This window comes from Dermochelys coriacea, chromosome 20, assembly GCF_009764565.3.
Source record: "Dermochelys coriacea isolate rDerCor1 chromosome 20, rDerCor1.pri.v4, whole genome shotgun sequence".
NCBI lineage: Eukaryota > Metazoa > Chordata > Testudines > Dermochelyidae > Dermochelys > Dermochelys coriacea.
This window is the reverse complement of record NC_050087.2, coordinates 3,211,319-3,226,984: the sequence shown is the minus strand read 5'-3', so window position 1 is coordinate 3,226,984 and position 15,666 is coordinate 3,211,319. Positions and strand designations below refer to the sequence as shown.

The window sequence follows — 15,666 nt, the reverse complement described above, 5'->3', positions numbered from 1 at the left end:
AGTCCCCCCTGCTCTCTCCCACTCCCCAGCCCCCCTCTGCTTCCCCTTTCCCTCACCCTGCTCAGCCCCCCTCTGCTTCCCCTCACCCTGCTCCCCCACTCCCCGCTCCTGCTCCCACCGGCCCTAACTCCCGAGTCCTCGGGAGCCCGATCCCCGCCCTGGCCAGCTGCGCTCGGGGGAGGGATGGAGCCGCCGCCCCCAGTGACCCCCGGCCCGGGCCGCCCTTCCCCGGGCGGGGGGCGGAGGCAGCGGGACGGGGGAACCTGCCGCTGCTGCTGGCGGAGCGAGTCCGCCCCGCCAGCAGCATGGGAGGGAGCCGGCCCGGCTTCGCCTTCGCCCGCCAGATCAGGAGGCATCCCGGAGTGAGTGACCGGCCGCCGGCTGCCCTGCCCTGCCCCGGCCCCCGGCCTGGCCCCCTCCTGCCCCTGCACCCCTCTGCCCCCTGCTTCCCCCGGCCCCTCCTGCCTCCTCTGCCCCCTCCTTCCCCTGCACCCCTCTGCCCCTCCTTCCCCCGGCCCCCTCCTGCCCCCTCTGCCCCCCTCCTGCCCCTGCACCCCTCTGCCCCTCCTTCCCCTCCCTCTGCCCCTCCTTCCCCCGGCCCCCTCCTGCCCCCTCTGCCCCCCTCCTGCCCCTGCACCCCTCTGCCCCTCCTTCCCCTCCCTCTGCCCCTCCTTCCCCCGGCCCCCTCCTGCCCTCTCTGCCCCCTCCTGCCCCTGCACCCCTCTGCCCCTCCTTCCCCTCCCTCTGCCCCCTCCTTCCCCCGGCCCCCTCCTGCCCCTGCACCCCTCTGCCCCTCCTTCCCCCGGCCCCCTCCTGCCCTCTCTGCCCCCTCCTGCCCCTGCACCCCTCTGCCCCCTGCTTCCCCTCCCTCTGCTCCCTGCTTCCCCTGAACCCCTCTGCCCCCTCCTGCCCCTGCACCCCTCTGCCCCCTCCTTCCCCGGCCCCTCCTGCCCCTGCACCCCTCTGCCCCCTGCTTCCCCCCCTCTGCCCCTCCTGCACCCCTCTGCCCCCTCCTTCCCCCCCTGCCCCTCCTGCACCCCTCTGCCCCCTCCTTCCCCCGGCCCCTCCTGCCCCTGCACCCCTCTGCCCCCTGCTTCCCGTCCCTCTGCCCCCCCTCCTGCCCCCATCTTCCCCCTCCTTCCCCCGGCCCCCTCCTGCCCCTGCACCCCTCTGCCCCCTGCTTCCCCCCCTGCCCCTCCTGCACCCCTCTGCCCCCTCCTGCCCCTGCACCCCTCTGCCCCCTGCTTCCCGTCCCTCTGCCCCCCCTCCTGCCCCCATCTTCCCCCTCCTTCCCCTGGCCCCCTCCTTCCCCTGCACCCCTCTGCCCCCTCCTTCCCCCGGCCCCTCCTGCCCCTGCACCCCTCTACCCCCTCCTGCCCCTCCCTTTGCCCCCCTCCTGCCCCCGGCCCCCTCCTGCCCCCATCTTCCCCCCTCCTTCCCCTGCACCCCTCTGCCCCCTGCTTCCCCTCCCTCTGCCCCCTCCTTCCCCCAGTCCCCTCCTGCCCCCATCTTCCCCCCTCCATCCCCTGCACCTCTCTGCCCCCTCCATCCCCTGCACCCCTCTGACCCCTCCTTCCCCGGCCCCTCCTGCCCCTGCACCCCTCTGCCCCCTGCTTCCCGTCCCTCTGCCCTCCCTCCTGCCCCATCTTCCCCCCTCCTTCCCTGGCATCCCCCTGCTTCCCTTCCCTCTGCCCTCCTCCTTCCCCCGGCCCCCTCCTGCCCCCATCTTCCTGCCTCCTTCCCCTGCACCCCTCTGCCCCTCCATCCCCTGCCCCCTCCTGCCCCATCTTCCCCCTCCTTCCCCTGCACCCCTCTGCCCTCTGCTTCACTTCCCTCTGCCCCTCTCCTCCACCAGCCCCCTCCTGTGCCCTCCTGCCCCCTCCTTCCTCTGCTCCCTCCTTCCCCTCCCTCTGCCTCCTCCTTCCCCCTCCTGCGCCATCTTTCCCCCTTCTTCCCCTGCACTCCTCTGCCCCCTCCTTCTCCTCCCTCTGTCCCCCTCCTTCCCCAGCCCCCCATCCTCTCCTCTGTCCCCTTCTTCCCCCAGCCCGCTCCTGCCCCCTCTTTCCCCTGCATCCCTCTTCCCCCTCCTTCCCCTGCCCCCCTTTATCCCACCACCCCAGTTTGTTTCTATCCCTCTTCCACCCTCCATTCCCATTCTCCTCTGTCCCCCCTCAATGCTCCTTCTCATCCCCCCTGCCCCCTCTCCCTCCCCTTCCAACCCCCTCCCAGCCACCCCCCATCATCAGGCCCCCCCCACGATCTTCCCCCAGTTTTCTGCCTCCCTCATACTTTCATTAAACTCCCTCTCCCACCCCCGCTTCCCCTGCCTCCCCCCAAGAGCGAGGGGCTCCCTTGTGGCTGGGGGCCCCTGATTTGCTGTCTGCCTTCCCCCAGGGCATGTCTGCTGTCACCTCCCTACCCCACTATGTGCAATGGGGGGGGGCTGCTCTGTAAAAGAAATCAAGGCCCTGAACTTCACAGATTCCACCCCAGCCGGAGCAGCGTTCGCTGTGTCCCCCTCTCTGTCTGTTTCCCACTCTGCATTTTGGCCCCTAATCCTGGGGGTCTTTGCACTTCACCCCCACACATGGGAAATGGGGGGGCTGTCTTGCATCTCCCTCCCTGCGGCGGCTCCTTCTCTCTAGGGCGTGTGCTGCACCGAGACACACCAGAGTCCCAGCTCCTCCCGACCCCTTCCGCCTCGTTTGATCCTCTGCCACACACCCCCCCCCTCAAGCCCTCAAATTCGGAACCTTTCATCAGCCTGGCGGGGGGGGGGAGAAATCCACCTCCCGTCCTTTCATGTCAAATCCATCAGCTCCCCGGCCATAAAAAATTCATGATGAGGATTTTGTTTACAAATAGGAATAAACCCTGATGAATGCGAGATGCTGGGAACCTGCCTCAAAATCCCCCCCCAACAACAGGTCAAGGAAGGGGGCTGGAACTAGGGGGGCTGGTGTGTGGCTGCACCCCCTGGCTTGTTGTGGTTTCTATCATACACAGGGTTTACAGGTTGGGTCAATGGCTCTCAGCCCCCTCCCCATTGTACACATTGTTCCCACGCCCCGCCACAAAGGAAAGGGGCGGGGGGGTTGGCCTGGTGTTTTTCCATACGGCGAGTTTCCATGGTGTAAGCTAAGAATCTGTCTCTGCCAGGGGCTAGCCAAACCCTTTCCCCCAGGGAGCTGGCTTGCCTTTGTGGGTCTGGTCCTTTGCCCGGGTGATTCCAGGCAAGCAGCCGGCCCTATGAGGACAGGGCTGGTGTGGGAAGGGTTAAGCCCTGAGGTTTGGTTTTGGGAAGACTGGGCTACACGTTCAAACAGTCACGTCCACGCTCTGCTGGCCGGTGTTGGCTGGGCTCTGGGCCAGCCGGGGAGAGGCAGGTCCTGGGCAAAGATGTAATGTTGGGGAGGCTGGAAATAGTGAGGCATTGGGGTCTAGGGGTTAGAGCAGGAGCTAGCCGCAGAACTCCAGGCTTTTAGTCCCAGCAGAAGGGGGTGGGGATTAGTGGTTCGAGCAGAGAGGGGCTGGATGTCAGGACTCCTGGGTTCTATCCTTGGCTCTGGGAGGGGAGTGGGGTCCAGTGGTTAGAGCAGGAGAGGCTGGGAGTCAGGACTCCTGGGTTCTATTCCTCACTCCAGGACAGGAGTGGGGTCTAGTGGTTACAGCAGCAGCCAGCGTCAGGACTCTTGGGTTCTATTCTCAGCGGAGGGAGGGGGGTTTCCTTTTTGGAGTAGAGAGGAGCTGGAAGCCAGGATGCTTGGGTTCTGTTCCCTTCCTTTGGGTGGGAGTATGGTCTAGGGGTTAGAGTGAGAGGGAGAACCACTAGGCCCTGTGCCCAGCTCTGGGCCGTATTGGCCATGTAAGGATGAGCCGATCGGTTTCCCCATCCATAAAACCGGGCTAAAAATCTTCCCCCTGCGTAATTAGCTCCTGTGAAGAGCAGGGGGAACCTGCACTGGGGGCTCGTGGCCAGCCGGGGATCCGAGCGGGTAACCTGCCTTGGCCCCGTTAAAGGCAGAGGTGCTTCCCGACACGCCATCCGTTATCTGAGCCGAGCGCTCCTTGCCGGGCGGGCACGTCAGTGCTTTCACCTTGCCCCGGCTTCTCCTGCTGCTGCCTGGCTGGCTTCCCGCGGTGCCCAACTGCCAGGCCTAGCTGCTGGGCAGTGATTAATGCCGACTCGACAGCAAAGGCAAACAGAGCAAACTCGGGGTGCTGCTGCGGGGGATAGAAATGGAGTGGAACAGGAGCCTGCCTTGCTGCCTGCCACGCGGCCCCTAAAAGCAGCTCAGGGGGACAAGCACCCCCCAAGCCCCTGACCGGGGATCACAGGCACATTACTATTCAGTATTCTGCCCACCTGCCACATAGGTCCCAGGGGGGTTAGGAGCCTAAATAGCTTTGAGTCTGGCACCCACATGACACCCAGCCCAGCGAACACCTCTCCCAGTGGCCGCCCGTGTCCCCACCCCCCCCGCCTCCTTTAACACCAGCCGTGGCCTGCATTGCTTGGAAGGCCCAAAGGGTACAGCTCTAGATCCAAGGGGCTGATGGAAAGGTGGGTTCCGACCCCTGGCCGCGAGGTCAGGTGGCAGAGCAGGGACTCCCCCGAATCCTGCTTTGCATCTGCCTGTTGCCCCAGCTATAAAAGCTGAGCAGGATTCCAGCAGCGCTCACACAAACTGCTCTTTTCCTTAAAGCCCCAGCCCCCAGATTCATGGGATGGCAGCCAGACCTTGGCTCGCGTCTCTTCTTTGATAACACAAACATTTCTAGCCCTCAGCGCAGGGCAGAGGCGTTTAAAACCATGGCCTGTGAAGGCTCAAAAAAAAAACCCAATAAAAACCCAGAAAGCAACAGAACCTCCCCATTTATTATGTTAAATCTCCTGCTTTTCAAGCCAATCTCATGATTTTCGGAGCGGGGGGATGGGGTTTTGGAACTTTTGCGGCTGGCCACGCTGCTATTCATCCCATCGCTCCCACTGACCCTCGCTCCAGCTCCCCCCGCCCCTCCGCCAGCCACTCAGTTCATTCCCCGGCATTGAGAACCCAGAAGTGTCAGCAGCAGATGGCACGACAAAGGCCTGACCCCGAGTCTCAGTTCCCAGAGTCCGGCGTCATCACCCGGCATGGCCAGGCAGTGGCGGCTGCCAGCTCTGACTGGCACACGGCACAAAAGATCATTAGCGGCCGACGTCTCTGACCTCCAGGATCATAAGCTGCATCTGCTGGAAGTTTGATCTGCCAGCAGGTGTGGGGCGAGGGGGCGCGGGCCGTTGAAATTCAGCTGTCATGGTGGGGGAAAGGTGAGAGAAGATGATGGACACACGGCGGCCCTGGGGCCAACATGCTGGCAGTGAGCAATGGTGTTTGGATCCGCGCAGCCGGGCCCTGAGCTACTGAGGAACCAGAAGGGTCTAGAGGTGTTGGGCTACTCCTCAGGATGCCTGGGTTCTATTCCTGGCTCTGTCATTTCACCTCTTTTCTCACCCATCCCTTGTCTGTTTAGATTGTCAGCTTTTTGGGGCAAGGATTGACTCTGACTGTGGGCCCAGCACCTGGCACAACGGGGGTCCTCGGGGTGCAATAAATACTGGCTAATGTCTCCTGAGAAGGCCACTTGGCACTTTCAGAGCAGCCTTCGTGTCTGGCTCCCCAAATGAGCCCTGGGAGATGGGTCAGAATTATTTTACTGATGGGGAAACTGAGGCACAACGGGGTCAGTGAATTGCCATGGTCACGTAGCAGGCAGTGGCTGGACTGAGCTCCCAGCCCAGGAGTCCGGGGTCCCCATGTTCCATTGGAGTCAGAGGGGCCAGATCCCCCTCTGGCGGGAATCAATGTAGAGCCAGTGGAGTCAGAGGGGCCAGATCCCCCGCTGGTGGGAATCAGTGTCGCAGCCCCAGCTGGGCCGGGATCCACAGAACAGGCGGCTCTGCAGGGCAGGAGGGGGGAGCGCGGGAGGGGGCTGGAGAAAGTGACCCTGGGAGGAGACACAAAAGCGACAGGAATGGGGCAGGCGTCGGGGGCACTTTCGTCACACACAGCCAGGAGCCAAATAAGCGAGTGGGACCCGGGGGGGTCGCAGGTACCAAGACATTGAGAAGCCCTCCCCCCCGATCCCATTGACCCAGCAAGGCAGCTGCCATGTGCCCAGCTAGCCCCACACCCCCTGTCCAGTCCCAGCCCCCCAGCCCTGTCCAGCCCCACACCCCCAGTCCAGCCACATCCAGCCACACACCCCGGCTCCTCCTCCAGCCTTTGTTCAGTTTCCCAGGCAGAAGGTGTCACCTGGTCCCAACCCCCTCCTGGGCTCCGGTTCCAAAGAGCAGCCGCCCTCCTTTAGTCACCCCCTTATTTCCCACCCCCAGCTAGTATTGGTGCAGCACCCCAGGGAAACAGAGGCACGCCCCATGTTAGCAGAAGACAGTAAACTAGTAAAACTCCCATGCAATATTCCCAGGTTAATACTCCCTGCTCATCATAAGCCCCACACCCCCAGTTCAAAATGGGCCGTGTGCTGCCTGAATCAGTCAGAGGCTGTAACGATCAGGTGCTGGTGCCCAAGTCACTGAGTACCCTGCAGTCATTCAGCTTCCTCTAGCCTGCGGGGCTCGGGTGACCTGGGGCACTTTTGAAAATGTTTCTTGTTATGTTCTGTGCAGTGAGGGAGCTGTGCTGGCCCCATTATGTTACATGGTCTAATACATTGTGTTAGACAGATAGAGATGGGGGGGTGCATGGGGGTGGGTAGATAGATAGATAGATAGAGGGGGTCTCTGGGGATAGATAGATAGATAGAGTGGGTGTATGGGGATAGATGTAAATAGATAGAGGGGATGGATGAGGATAGATACATAAATATAGATACATACATACATACATACATACACAGATAATAGATAGATAGAGGGGGTGGATGAGGATAGATAGATACATAGATAACAGATAGAGGGGATGTATGGGGATAGATAGATGATAGATGGGGTATATGGGGATGGATAGATAGATAGATGGGGGGGGTCTGGAGATAGATTAGATAGAGGGGGTGGATGAGGATAAATAGATACATAGATAAGAGATAGATAGAGGGGGTGGATGGGGATAGATAGATTAGATGAGGTGTATGGGGATGGATGGATAGATGACAGATGATCGATCTGTCGGGGGATGTGTGGATGGCTAGATATGCAGGTAGACAGAGAGAGGTACGTATGAGGGTGGATGAACAGGTAGGTAGAAAGAAGGTTATTGTATGTGAGTGGCTGGATGGATAGTGTGCTAGAGGAGTCGATAGAGAGATGTGTATCTGTGGGGCTGGCTGGGCTGCCGGAGGGCTGTGTCCAGGGCCTGGGGGGCGGAAGGATGGGGTGGCAGTGGGGTACGGCTGGGGGTGCCATGCATAGGGAGGATGGCTGGGTCAACAGCACTAATGAGCACCCCAGCGCAGCCCCCACTCCTTCCCCACCCCCTGCCGCTCCCAGCCCCACTACTGCAGACGGGGGGGGGAGGGGGAGCTTGCGATTTCTCATTCCAAATCCAATTCCTCTCCGACATGAGACTATTTTTCTCCCCCCCTTTGAATCCAGTCACTCAAGCTGACAGCTACACTGTGTACGGGAGCCCGGGTACAGGATTGCTGCACCGGTAAATCTCCCGGCGTGTCAGGCTCTCTTTCACTCTCCCGGCGGCCTGATAAATATTCATTTCACTGGGGCATTTTTCATCTCTTCTCTCTCCCTCTCTCCGCAGCTCATTCCCCTCATCAGCTTCATCGGCCTCGGTTTGGGCAGTGCTGCGCTCTACCTGCTCCGCCTGGCCCTCTGTAGCCCCGATGTGAGGTATGGGGCCGGGGCGGGGGGCTGGGGCTGCAGAGCAGCCAAGCTCGCTGGGGCAGTGTTTGTGCAGCCCCTGGCACCAGGGGGGGTTTGGTCCATGGCTCCTCGGTGCTACTGCTATACACCTAGTAAATAACCCCAATGAGAGGCGCTGGCGTCTAGGGGGTAGTTCCTGCTGGGGTCTAGTCCCAGCTCTGTCACTTCCCCGCTCCGTGCCTCAGTTTCCCCTCCCGCCCCTCGTCTCTTTTCACTTGTCAGGGTGTTTCGGTGCCTCGTCGGGGCAGGGCTCAGTGGGGTCCTGCTCTCGGCAGGGGGCCTCTTGGCTGCCCTAACACAAATCAGGAAGGTGAGTCGCAAATGGCAGAGGGAAGCCCAGGCAGCGCACCCCCATTTGGTCTGATCTGCGGGGAGGGTCATGCACAGGGAGCTCCCCGGGCTGTCTCTTGTGCCAACTAGGGTCAGGCCCCAGGCACAGAGTGGGCTGGACACTCCGGTGTTAGGAGACGGGAGGCCTAGTCATGCCCCCTCCCCCCACTCGTTGATCTCCTCACTCCCCCAGAGCTCCCCCCACAGCCTCAGTCAGGGCAGCAGGGAACCAGGGTGGGCGGAGGAGTGGAGCATACACCAGCAGGAGCCATCACGGCTGGATGTGAGAGAGATGGATGTGTCTGGGGATAGATAGATAGAGGTGGTGCATGGAGTTAGTTAGAGGGGGTATATGGGGATGGATAGATAGATGTGTCTAGGACGGATGGTTGGATGGAGCGAGGGGGGTAGATGAGTGTGTCTGGGATGGATGGATAGAGGGGTGTGTCTGAGACAGATGGACAGATGGATAGATAGTTAGAAGGGTGTGTCTGGGACGGATGGATGGATGGAGGAGTGTGTCTGAGACGGATGGACAGATGGATAGAGGGGTGAGTCTGAGATGGGTGAATGGGTAGATAGAGGGGTGTGTCTGAGATGGGTGAATGGGTAGATAGAGGGGTGTGTCTGAGACGGATGGATGGATGGATGGATGGAGGGGTGTGTCTGAGATGGATGGATAGATTGGTAGATAGATGGGTGGATAGATAGATTGGTGGGTGGATGGATAGATTGGTGGGTGGATTGGTGGATGGATGGGTGGATAGATGGAAGGACGGAGAGATAGATAGATAGATATTAAGGTCAGAAGGGACCATTCTGATCATCTAGTCCGACCTCCTGCACAACGCAGGCCACAGAATCTCACCCACCCACTCCTACGAAAAACCTCACCCACGTCTGAGCTATTGAAGTCCTCAAATTGTAGTTTAAAGACTTCAAGGAGCAGAGAATCCTCCAGCAAGTGACCCGTGCCCCATGCTACAGAGGAAGGCGAAAAACCTCCAGGGCCTCTCCAATCTGCCCTGGAGAAAAATTCCTTCCCAACCCCAAATAATGGGTGGGTGGATGGATGGGTAGAGAGGGGTGTGTCTGAGATGGATGGATACATTGGTGGATGGATGGGGGGATAGATGGGTGGATGGACGGAGGGATGGGTGGGTGGGTGGATGGGTAGATAGAGGGGTGTGTCTGAGACAGATGGATGGATGGATAGATTGGTAGATGGATGGATGGATGGACGGAGGGATGGGTGGGTGGATAGAGGGGTGTGTCTCGGCTGGCTGGGTAGCTATGGATATGTATCGTGACAGATTCAGCGTTTCCCCCCTCTAGCTCTAGGCCGGGCCTGGGCCCTTCCCCTTGGCTCTGCTCTGCCAGCACCCTCTGGAGATGTCTGACTCCATCATTGATTCAATTTGCTTCTGGCTGCCCAGCCCCTTAGCTCAGCAAAGCAGTTCCAGGCCTGGTGCCTTTGATGGCGGGGGAGGTGGGGGAGATGGGGGCACAGCAGCCCCCGGTGATATTAGCCAGGTCCCGGGGCACCTGCCGAGGCCAACGCTGGCTCCGTCCCTCCCCCGGGTGAGGAGCCGAGGAGCAGGAGGGGGCCGAGCTTGTCCTGGGGGAACGTCCCTGGAGCTCCCCCTTCTCCCCAGCCGCTCGGCTCCCTGGGACAGCCCCGTGCCCCCCGCATTCCCCACCCCTGCTACTGGTAACCTCACAGCGGGTTGCCGGGGGGGCCGCTGTGAGGTGACTAGCAGAAAGAGGCAGCAGGAGCCTCCGTGCTGCCATGGCTCAGAGACTGTGGCCCGGGGAGGGGACCACTGTGATCAGAACCCGGGGTGGGGAGAGGGGTGGAGGGAGGGGTGTGGATGGGGACGGCGGGATGGAGAGGCGTGTACATGGGGAGATGGAGGGAGGGAGGGAGGGGCGTGACTGCAGGCAGGGGGCTGGCTAGGCAGAAGGATGGATGGAGGTATGGATAGAGGGGTGGATGGAGGGAGGGATGGAGGGGGAGTGGAGAGAGGAAGGGATGGAGGGAGGGTTGTGTATGGGGGTGGAGGGAGGGACATGACTGGGGGCAGGGGGCTAGCTAGGCAGAAGGATGGATGGAGGGACAATGTGTCTGGGGATGGATGGAGGTATGGATAGAGGGGTGGATGGAGGGAGGAATGGAGGGGGGTGGGATGGAGGGAGGGTTGTGTATGAGGATGGATGGAGGGATAGAGGAAGGGATGGAGGGAGGGGTGGAAGGAGGGGCGTGACTGCAGGCAGGGGGCTAGCTAGGCAGACGATGGCCGGCTGGAGGGACGGGGCAGTCAGTACAATGGTTGGAGCAGCAGCGTGGCTGTGGTGGCCAGCGAGCCCCTGGTCTGTGTATCCAGCTGCTGACCCAGTTTCGCGGCCCAGGCGGGGGGAGCCGGGCTCACAAACGAGCCGGGGAGGGAGCAAGGCTGCAGGGCCTGAGGCCAGCCCCAGGAGCTGGCAGCAAATCACGCCCGCTGGGGAGCTGGATGGGCAGGGCTAGGAGCAATGGCAGCTCCCCTGCCCCCCAACACAGGGGTCTGGGCAAAGGCCAGACCCCCCGCTGCCCTATGTGACCCCCATGCTGGGTCACCAGCTGCCGTGGAGGATGGGGGGGATTTCACCCCGAGATGGAACTCAGCTCAAACCCCCCAGCTGGGGGAGGTGCCGGTCCAGAGCCCACATGTACTTTGGGGGAACCGATATTCCCGCTCCCCAGTGCAGTGCCCATCCCCCGGCCCAGGAGGCAGATGTGGGGCCCTGCCCCCCCCACCGCCCATGTGCTGCTGCCATGCTCTGCAGCAGGGACCAGCCAGGGGCTGACCAGGCCGGGGGTCGAATCACCCCGGGCAGCAGCCACGGAGAGCCCCAGTCAGTCAAGGCGGCTTGTGCGAAACGTCTAGGCCAGGGAAAGGGACGCCGGACACCTGGGTTCCATTCCTGGCTCTCCGAGTCTCTTGGGGCCACCTTTGCCCTGGCTCAGCACCCACCTTGGGGGCAGGTTTTGCTAAGGGCTCAGTTCCTTGGGCCATCGAGCCCTCGGACAGCCTGGCCTTGGTGCTCTGTGACTCGGTTTCCTCCAGCTGCCTAGGGCCCATCCATTGCGAGCTCTCTGGGGCAGGGCCTGGCTCTGACTGTGGGTCTGTGCAGCACCTGGCGCAAGCATCCAGCTGCTACTGTAATGTACCTAGTAATGTCAATGTACCCTCCAACCTGATCTCTGCCCCCCATGTGAGGACAGGGGGCGTCAGCCACCTGTGGGGTCCCATCCCCAGCCATCCATCAGCCAGGCAAACGCTCACTCGGGCCCCTGGCGGCTGCCTCCTGGAGTGTCATTTCCCTGCCATTTACATGGAAGGTGGCAGATTATTTCCCCAGGGCGTGTCACCGGTAAACAGCCATTAGGCCCCATTAAACTCAGCCAGCAGCTGCCCCGCACCTCCTTGCCCGCCCCACCTCCTCCTGCCCCACACCCTGGCTTCCCACGGCTCTTGCAAATACCCCCATGGGGACACTGGCCTCAGCCAGCTCCGAGCCAATTGCGACCAGCTCTGGGCCGGAGCCTCAGCTAGTGTGAACGGCCGGAGCAGCACTGATGGCCGGGAATGTCCTTCGATCCCACCGTCAAACCCTCCTTGGCTGCACAGTAACTTGGCCACAGGGGTGCTGAGTCCCTGGCCAGCTGCACTGCCCCAAGTTGCCTCAGTCCCTCGGGTTGCATTCGACCAGCCTAGGCCTGCAGCCTCCCTTCCTCCAGCCGTTCTCACCAGCTCACCCACTCTGGCCATTTTGCACTGGTGCAAAGGGGTGGTGGTGATGTAGTTTCCCCTCCCCTGGCTGAAATTGGCCAACCTACCTAGTGGGACCTGGACACTTTCAGCTTGCCCGGGGCTCTGGCTCTATTGGCTTGTTGGCACCATACCTGTGGGCCCAGCAGTGAGCCTGCGGAGGTCACAGCTTGCACACTCACTGCAAACGTGACCATGCTCGCACTGGCCCAGGCTGCTGCCCCTCTCAAACCTTGCCTGTGCTGGGGCAATGGGGCCCAAGGGTTAGAGCTGCTGCCCACGGTGCACTGATGGGGGGGGGAGGGAAGGTGCATGGGGGTGACACAGGTCATGGCCATTTGGGAAAGGAAATGGGACCCCCCCCCGTTTTGCCCCCCCTGCAACTTTCAGCACAAATAATTGCACTGCCTCACCATGGTGAGCAGCCCACGGGTTGCACCAGGTGTTTTTTTATAATTGGGCTGTAGGCAAAGGGTCCCGGTACCGAGCCCCACCGGGGAAGGAGGGGGCCTGGCCTCTGTGGGGGCCACCGGGGGGGACGACGACTATTTCCACCTCCATGCAGCGCTGGCCCCATTGGCCCACCCCTGCCTGGTGCCTCCCCACCAACCCCACTCTTGGTTCCTTGCAGCTGGGACAAGAAGAACAACCCAGAGCCATGGAATAAACTGAGTCCAAACGACCAGTACAAGGTGAGCGCGGGCAGGGGGCTGGGGGGGGGGGGTCCCTGAGCGGGGCTGGCTCAGGGGGGTGGGGCTTGGAATACGGGGCCTTTCCCCTCTAGGGGGCGCCAGCTCCCATATGGGCTTGGGGGGCAGGGCATGGGGCACGGGGCTTTTCCCCTCTAGGGGGCACCAGCTCCCACATGGGCTTGGGGGGCAGGGCATGGGGTACGGGGCCTTTCCCCTCTTGATCACTCAGACGCCCGGTTGGTCATGCCCATGAGGTGGGTGCAGTTTGAGGGTCCCTGTGAAATGAGTTACTGATGAGGGGGGCCTCTCACCCAGCACTGGTGATGGGGGGGGAACATGGAGTCCTCAGGCTGGGGGTGGGGGGGAACCAAGGGGTCAGCACCTCAATTCCTCACCCCCAGCTTCTTCCCCCTCTCCAGTTCCTGGCGGTTTCCACCGACTACAAGAGCTTGAAGAAGGATCGGCCTGACTTCTGAGGCCCCCCATGGCAGGTCCGGGTGCCCCCTCGCTGGGCCTGGCTGCCCCCCCCACCCCAGTGTCCCCTGCTTCCCACACGGGGCCCGTATAGATCCGTTGAGCTGCCTGAGGTGATGCTAGACCCGTGGCCCTGCCTGGCCTTGGCCGCGCCCTGATGCCCCGGCGATGGGCACTGCCCCAGCACTGCAATAAAACCCCAACGTGCCACGCAACGTGTGAGCCGACTTTTCCTACCCGAGTAGCCCCCACGGTCAGCGTTTTCCAGCCGCCTCGGAAATTCCCTGACCCCCCCGACCCCCATGTGCTGCGTTTCCTGTCTCCGACACTGTACGAGGGGGGGGGTGCCCCACAGGACAGCACAGAGGTGTCCTGATGTCCCTGTTCCCATGGTCCAGGCCAGAGCCGGGCCGGGGGGGGGGCGTCAGCGTGAGAGTGTGTGTGTGTGTGGGAGGGGGGTCTACTGAGGGGCACCTCCAGGAAGGTAGGGGCCAGGCTATGAGGCTGTGGGGGGAGGCAGCATGCGACTCTCCCCCAGCCCCTGCCAATGAGCCTCTGGCCTGGCCGTGTGTGTGTAACTGTGTACACGTTTGCATGTGTACGAGGGGTGAGAGTTGTGTGTACTGTATCGCTGTGTGCCTGTGTAGACAGGGGCATGCACACTCATATGTGTGCAAAGAGGCACACGTGTGTGTGTTTGTGTGCGTGCACACGCATGTGTTGGTGCAGGAGTCTCCCCCTGGGCCCCCTCACTGCCACCCCTGGGCCCGGCCCCACCTCCCCCCACACTGGCACTGCCAGACCCGCTTTCCTCCATTCCCTGTGGCGCCCACCATTGCCTTCACCCCCCCGGCACAGCTGGTGCCAGGCAGCAGGCGCTGGCCAGTAACCCCCCAGCTGCAGGGGGCCCTGCGGGATGCCACATTTTGAGGGGGAGTCAAAGGGGGTTGCCCCACCCAGCACAGCCAACATCCCCCACCCCCAATACAAGCAGGCCCTCTTGGGGCATGAGGAATGCCATGGTGATGGGTCACTTCCTGCAGTCCCCAGTGGGTCCCACCCCAGGAAAGGGGCCCCAACACCCCCCCCATGTATGGCAGCCCCCAGGGGGCTAGCTGGGGCCCTGTTGGCTGTTTGGTTTGGCACGGCCCTGGCAGGGGCAGAGGGTGAGTTGCTGGCGGCAAACACAACAGCCGTTCTGTGGCATGGGCCAGCGGGGACGTGCCACGGTGCAGGCAGCCGGCCCCAGCAGCCAAGGGAGCTGGCATCACCGGCAATCCCAGGGCCCTGGAGGAGCCACACGGGCAGCCCAGGGCAGAGCGAGCGCCAGGCGGGCAACACGCCAGGCTAATTGTGCTGAGCACGAGGAAAGAGGAAACGGCCCACAGCTCGGAGTACAGTATGAGGCCTGGCTCTGCCCCTCTTGCAGAGCTGGGGGGAGCCCCCAGGTCCCCCTGCCTTGGGGTGAGGCATCCTGGCCTGGGTCGCTAGAGGGTGGCACTTGCCCCTTCCAGCCCCCAGCCTCAGATGCCAGAGGCCAGAGGACTGAGCCCCCCCCAGGGAGAGGGCTTTAGGGAGCCAGGCAGAGCCCTGCTTTGTATCATCCAGGGAGATTTTACTGCCTGGAAGCGGGGGGTGGGAGTGGGGATGTTAAGAAAAGGCAAAGAAACCTGCGACAACCTGTGGGTGACCCCCACCCCCACAGTCCCCTGGGCAGCCAGAGGCAAAATCCAATTGCACTTAACAAATCCAATTTGCTGCTAATGGCAGTTGGTGCCGGTTGAACGGCTGGGGCCGGGGGCCAGGTGTTCTCAGAAGTGCCCCGCTGCGGCCAGGGAGGGGGAGGGATGATTGATCCAGAGCTGCCCCACGGGCACAGCCCTGCCAAGAGCTCGGGGCAGCCGGCGGGTCCCATAGGGGGAGCATTGGTGCACATTGGGGGTGGGGGGCACGCCCCTGGCTGTTGGCAAGAGGCAGGCGGGCATCGAACATGCCCTGAGGCGAAGGGCTGGATCTTTCAAGGAGCTCAGGGACAGGGAGCTGTTGGGGGGGAATAAACCCTGGGGTCTGCGGGAGGCACCTCGCCACCATCTGCCCAGTGTGTGTGTGGGGGAGGGCACTGGGGAGCCCCCGCAGGTTGGCAATACCGGCAATGGGAGATTTGCCCCCCTGCCCCAGCAGCCAGGAGAGAACCAGCCCCAGGTTCTCTCCACGGCTGCTCCCTGCCCCAGGGCAACTGGGCTTCCTAAACCTCCCCCCATGGGCCAGCTCCGAGCCCCCCTCCCAGGGCCTGGGCCAGGGTTGCCCAGGGCAGTCCACATCCGAGCCCCCCACTGAAGGGCTGTGGCACCACTGGCAATGCCCCTCCAGCGCATTGATGGGATGCCAGGGGTGGGGTGGGGCTAGAGAGCCCCACAGACAGACAGCAGCTCTCAGCATCTGCCCCCCGCGATGGACAGACACCAGACAACACAAC

General features: G+C 62.3%; 1 protein-coding gene across 1 annotated transcript; it reads left to right on the top strand.

The window, feature by feature from the left end:
* Positions 1 to 222: 222 nt before the first annotated feature.
* NDUFA4L2 (NDUFA4 mitochondrial complex associated like 2) lies at positions 223 to 13,400 on the top strand. The gene is made up of 4 exons (XM_038378948.2): positions 223 to 362; positions 7,761 to 7,849; positions 12,656 to 12,716; positions 13,136 to 13,400. Exons 1-4 carry the CDS (start codon positions 306 to 308, stop codon positions 13,190 to 13,192), a joined length of 264 nt encoding a protein of 87 aa, XP_038234876.1. The 5' UTR covers positions 223 to 305; the 3' UTR covers positions 13,193 to 13,400.
* Positions 13,401 to 15,666: the final 2,266 nt, after the last annotated feature.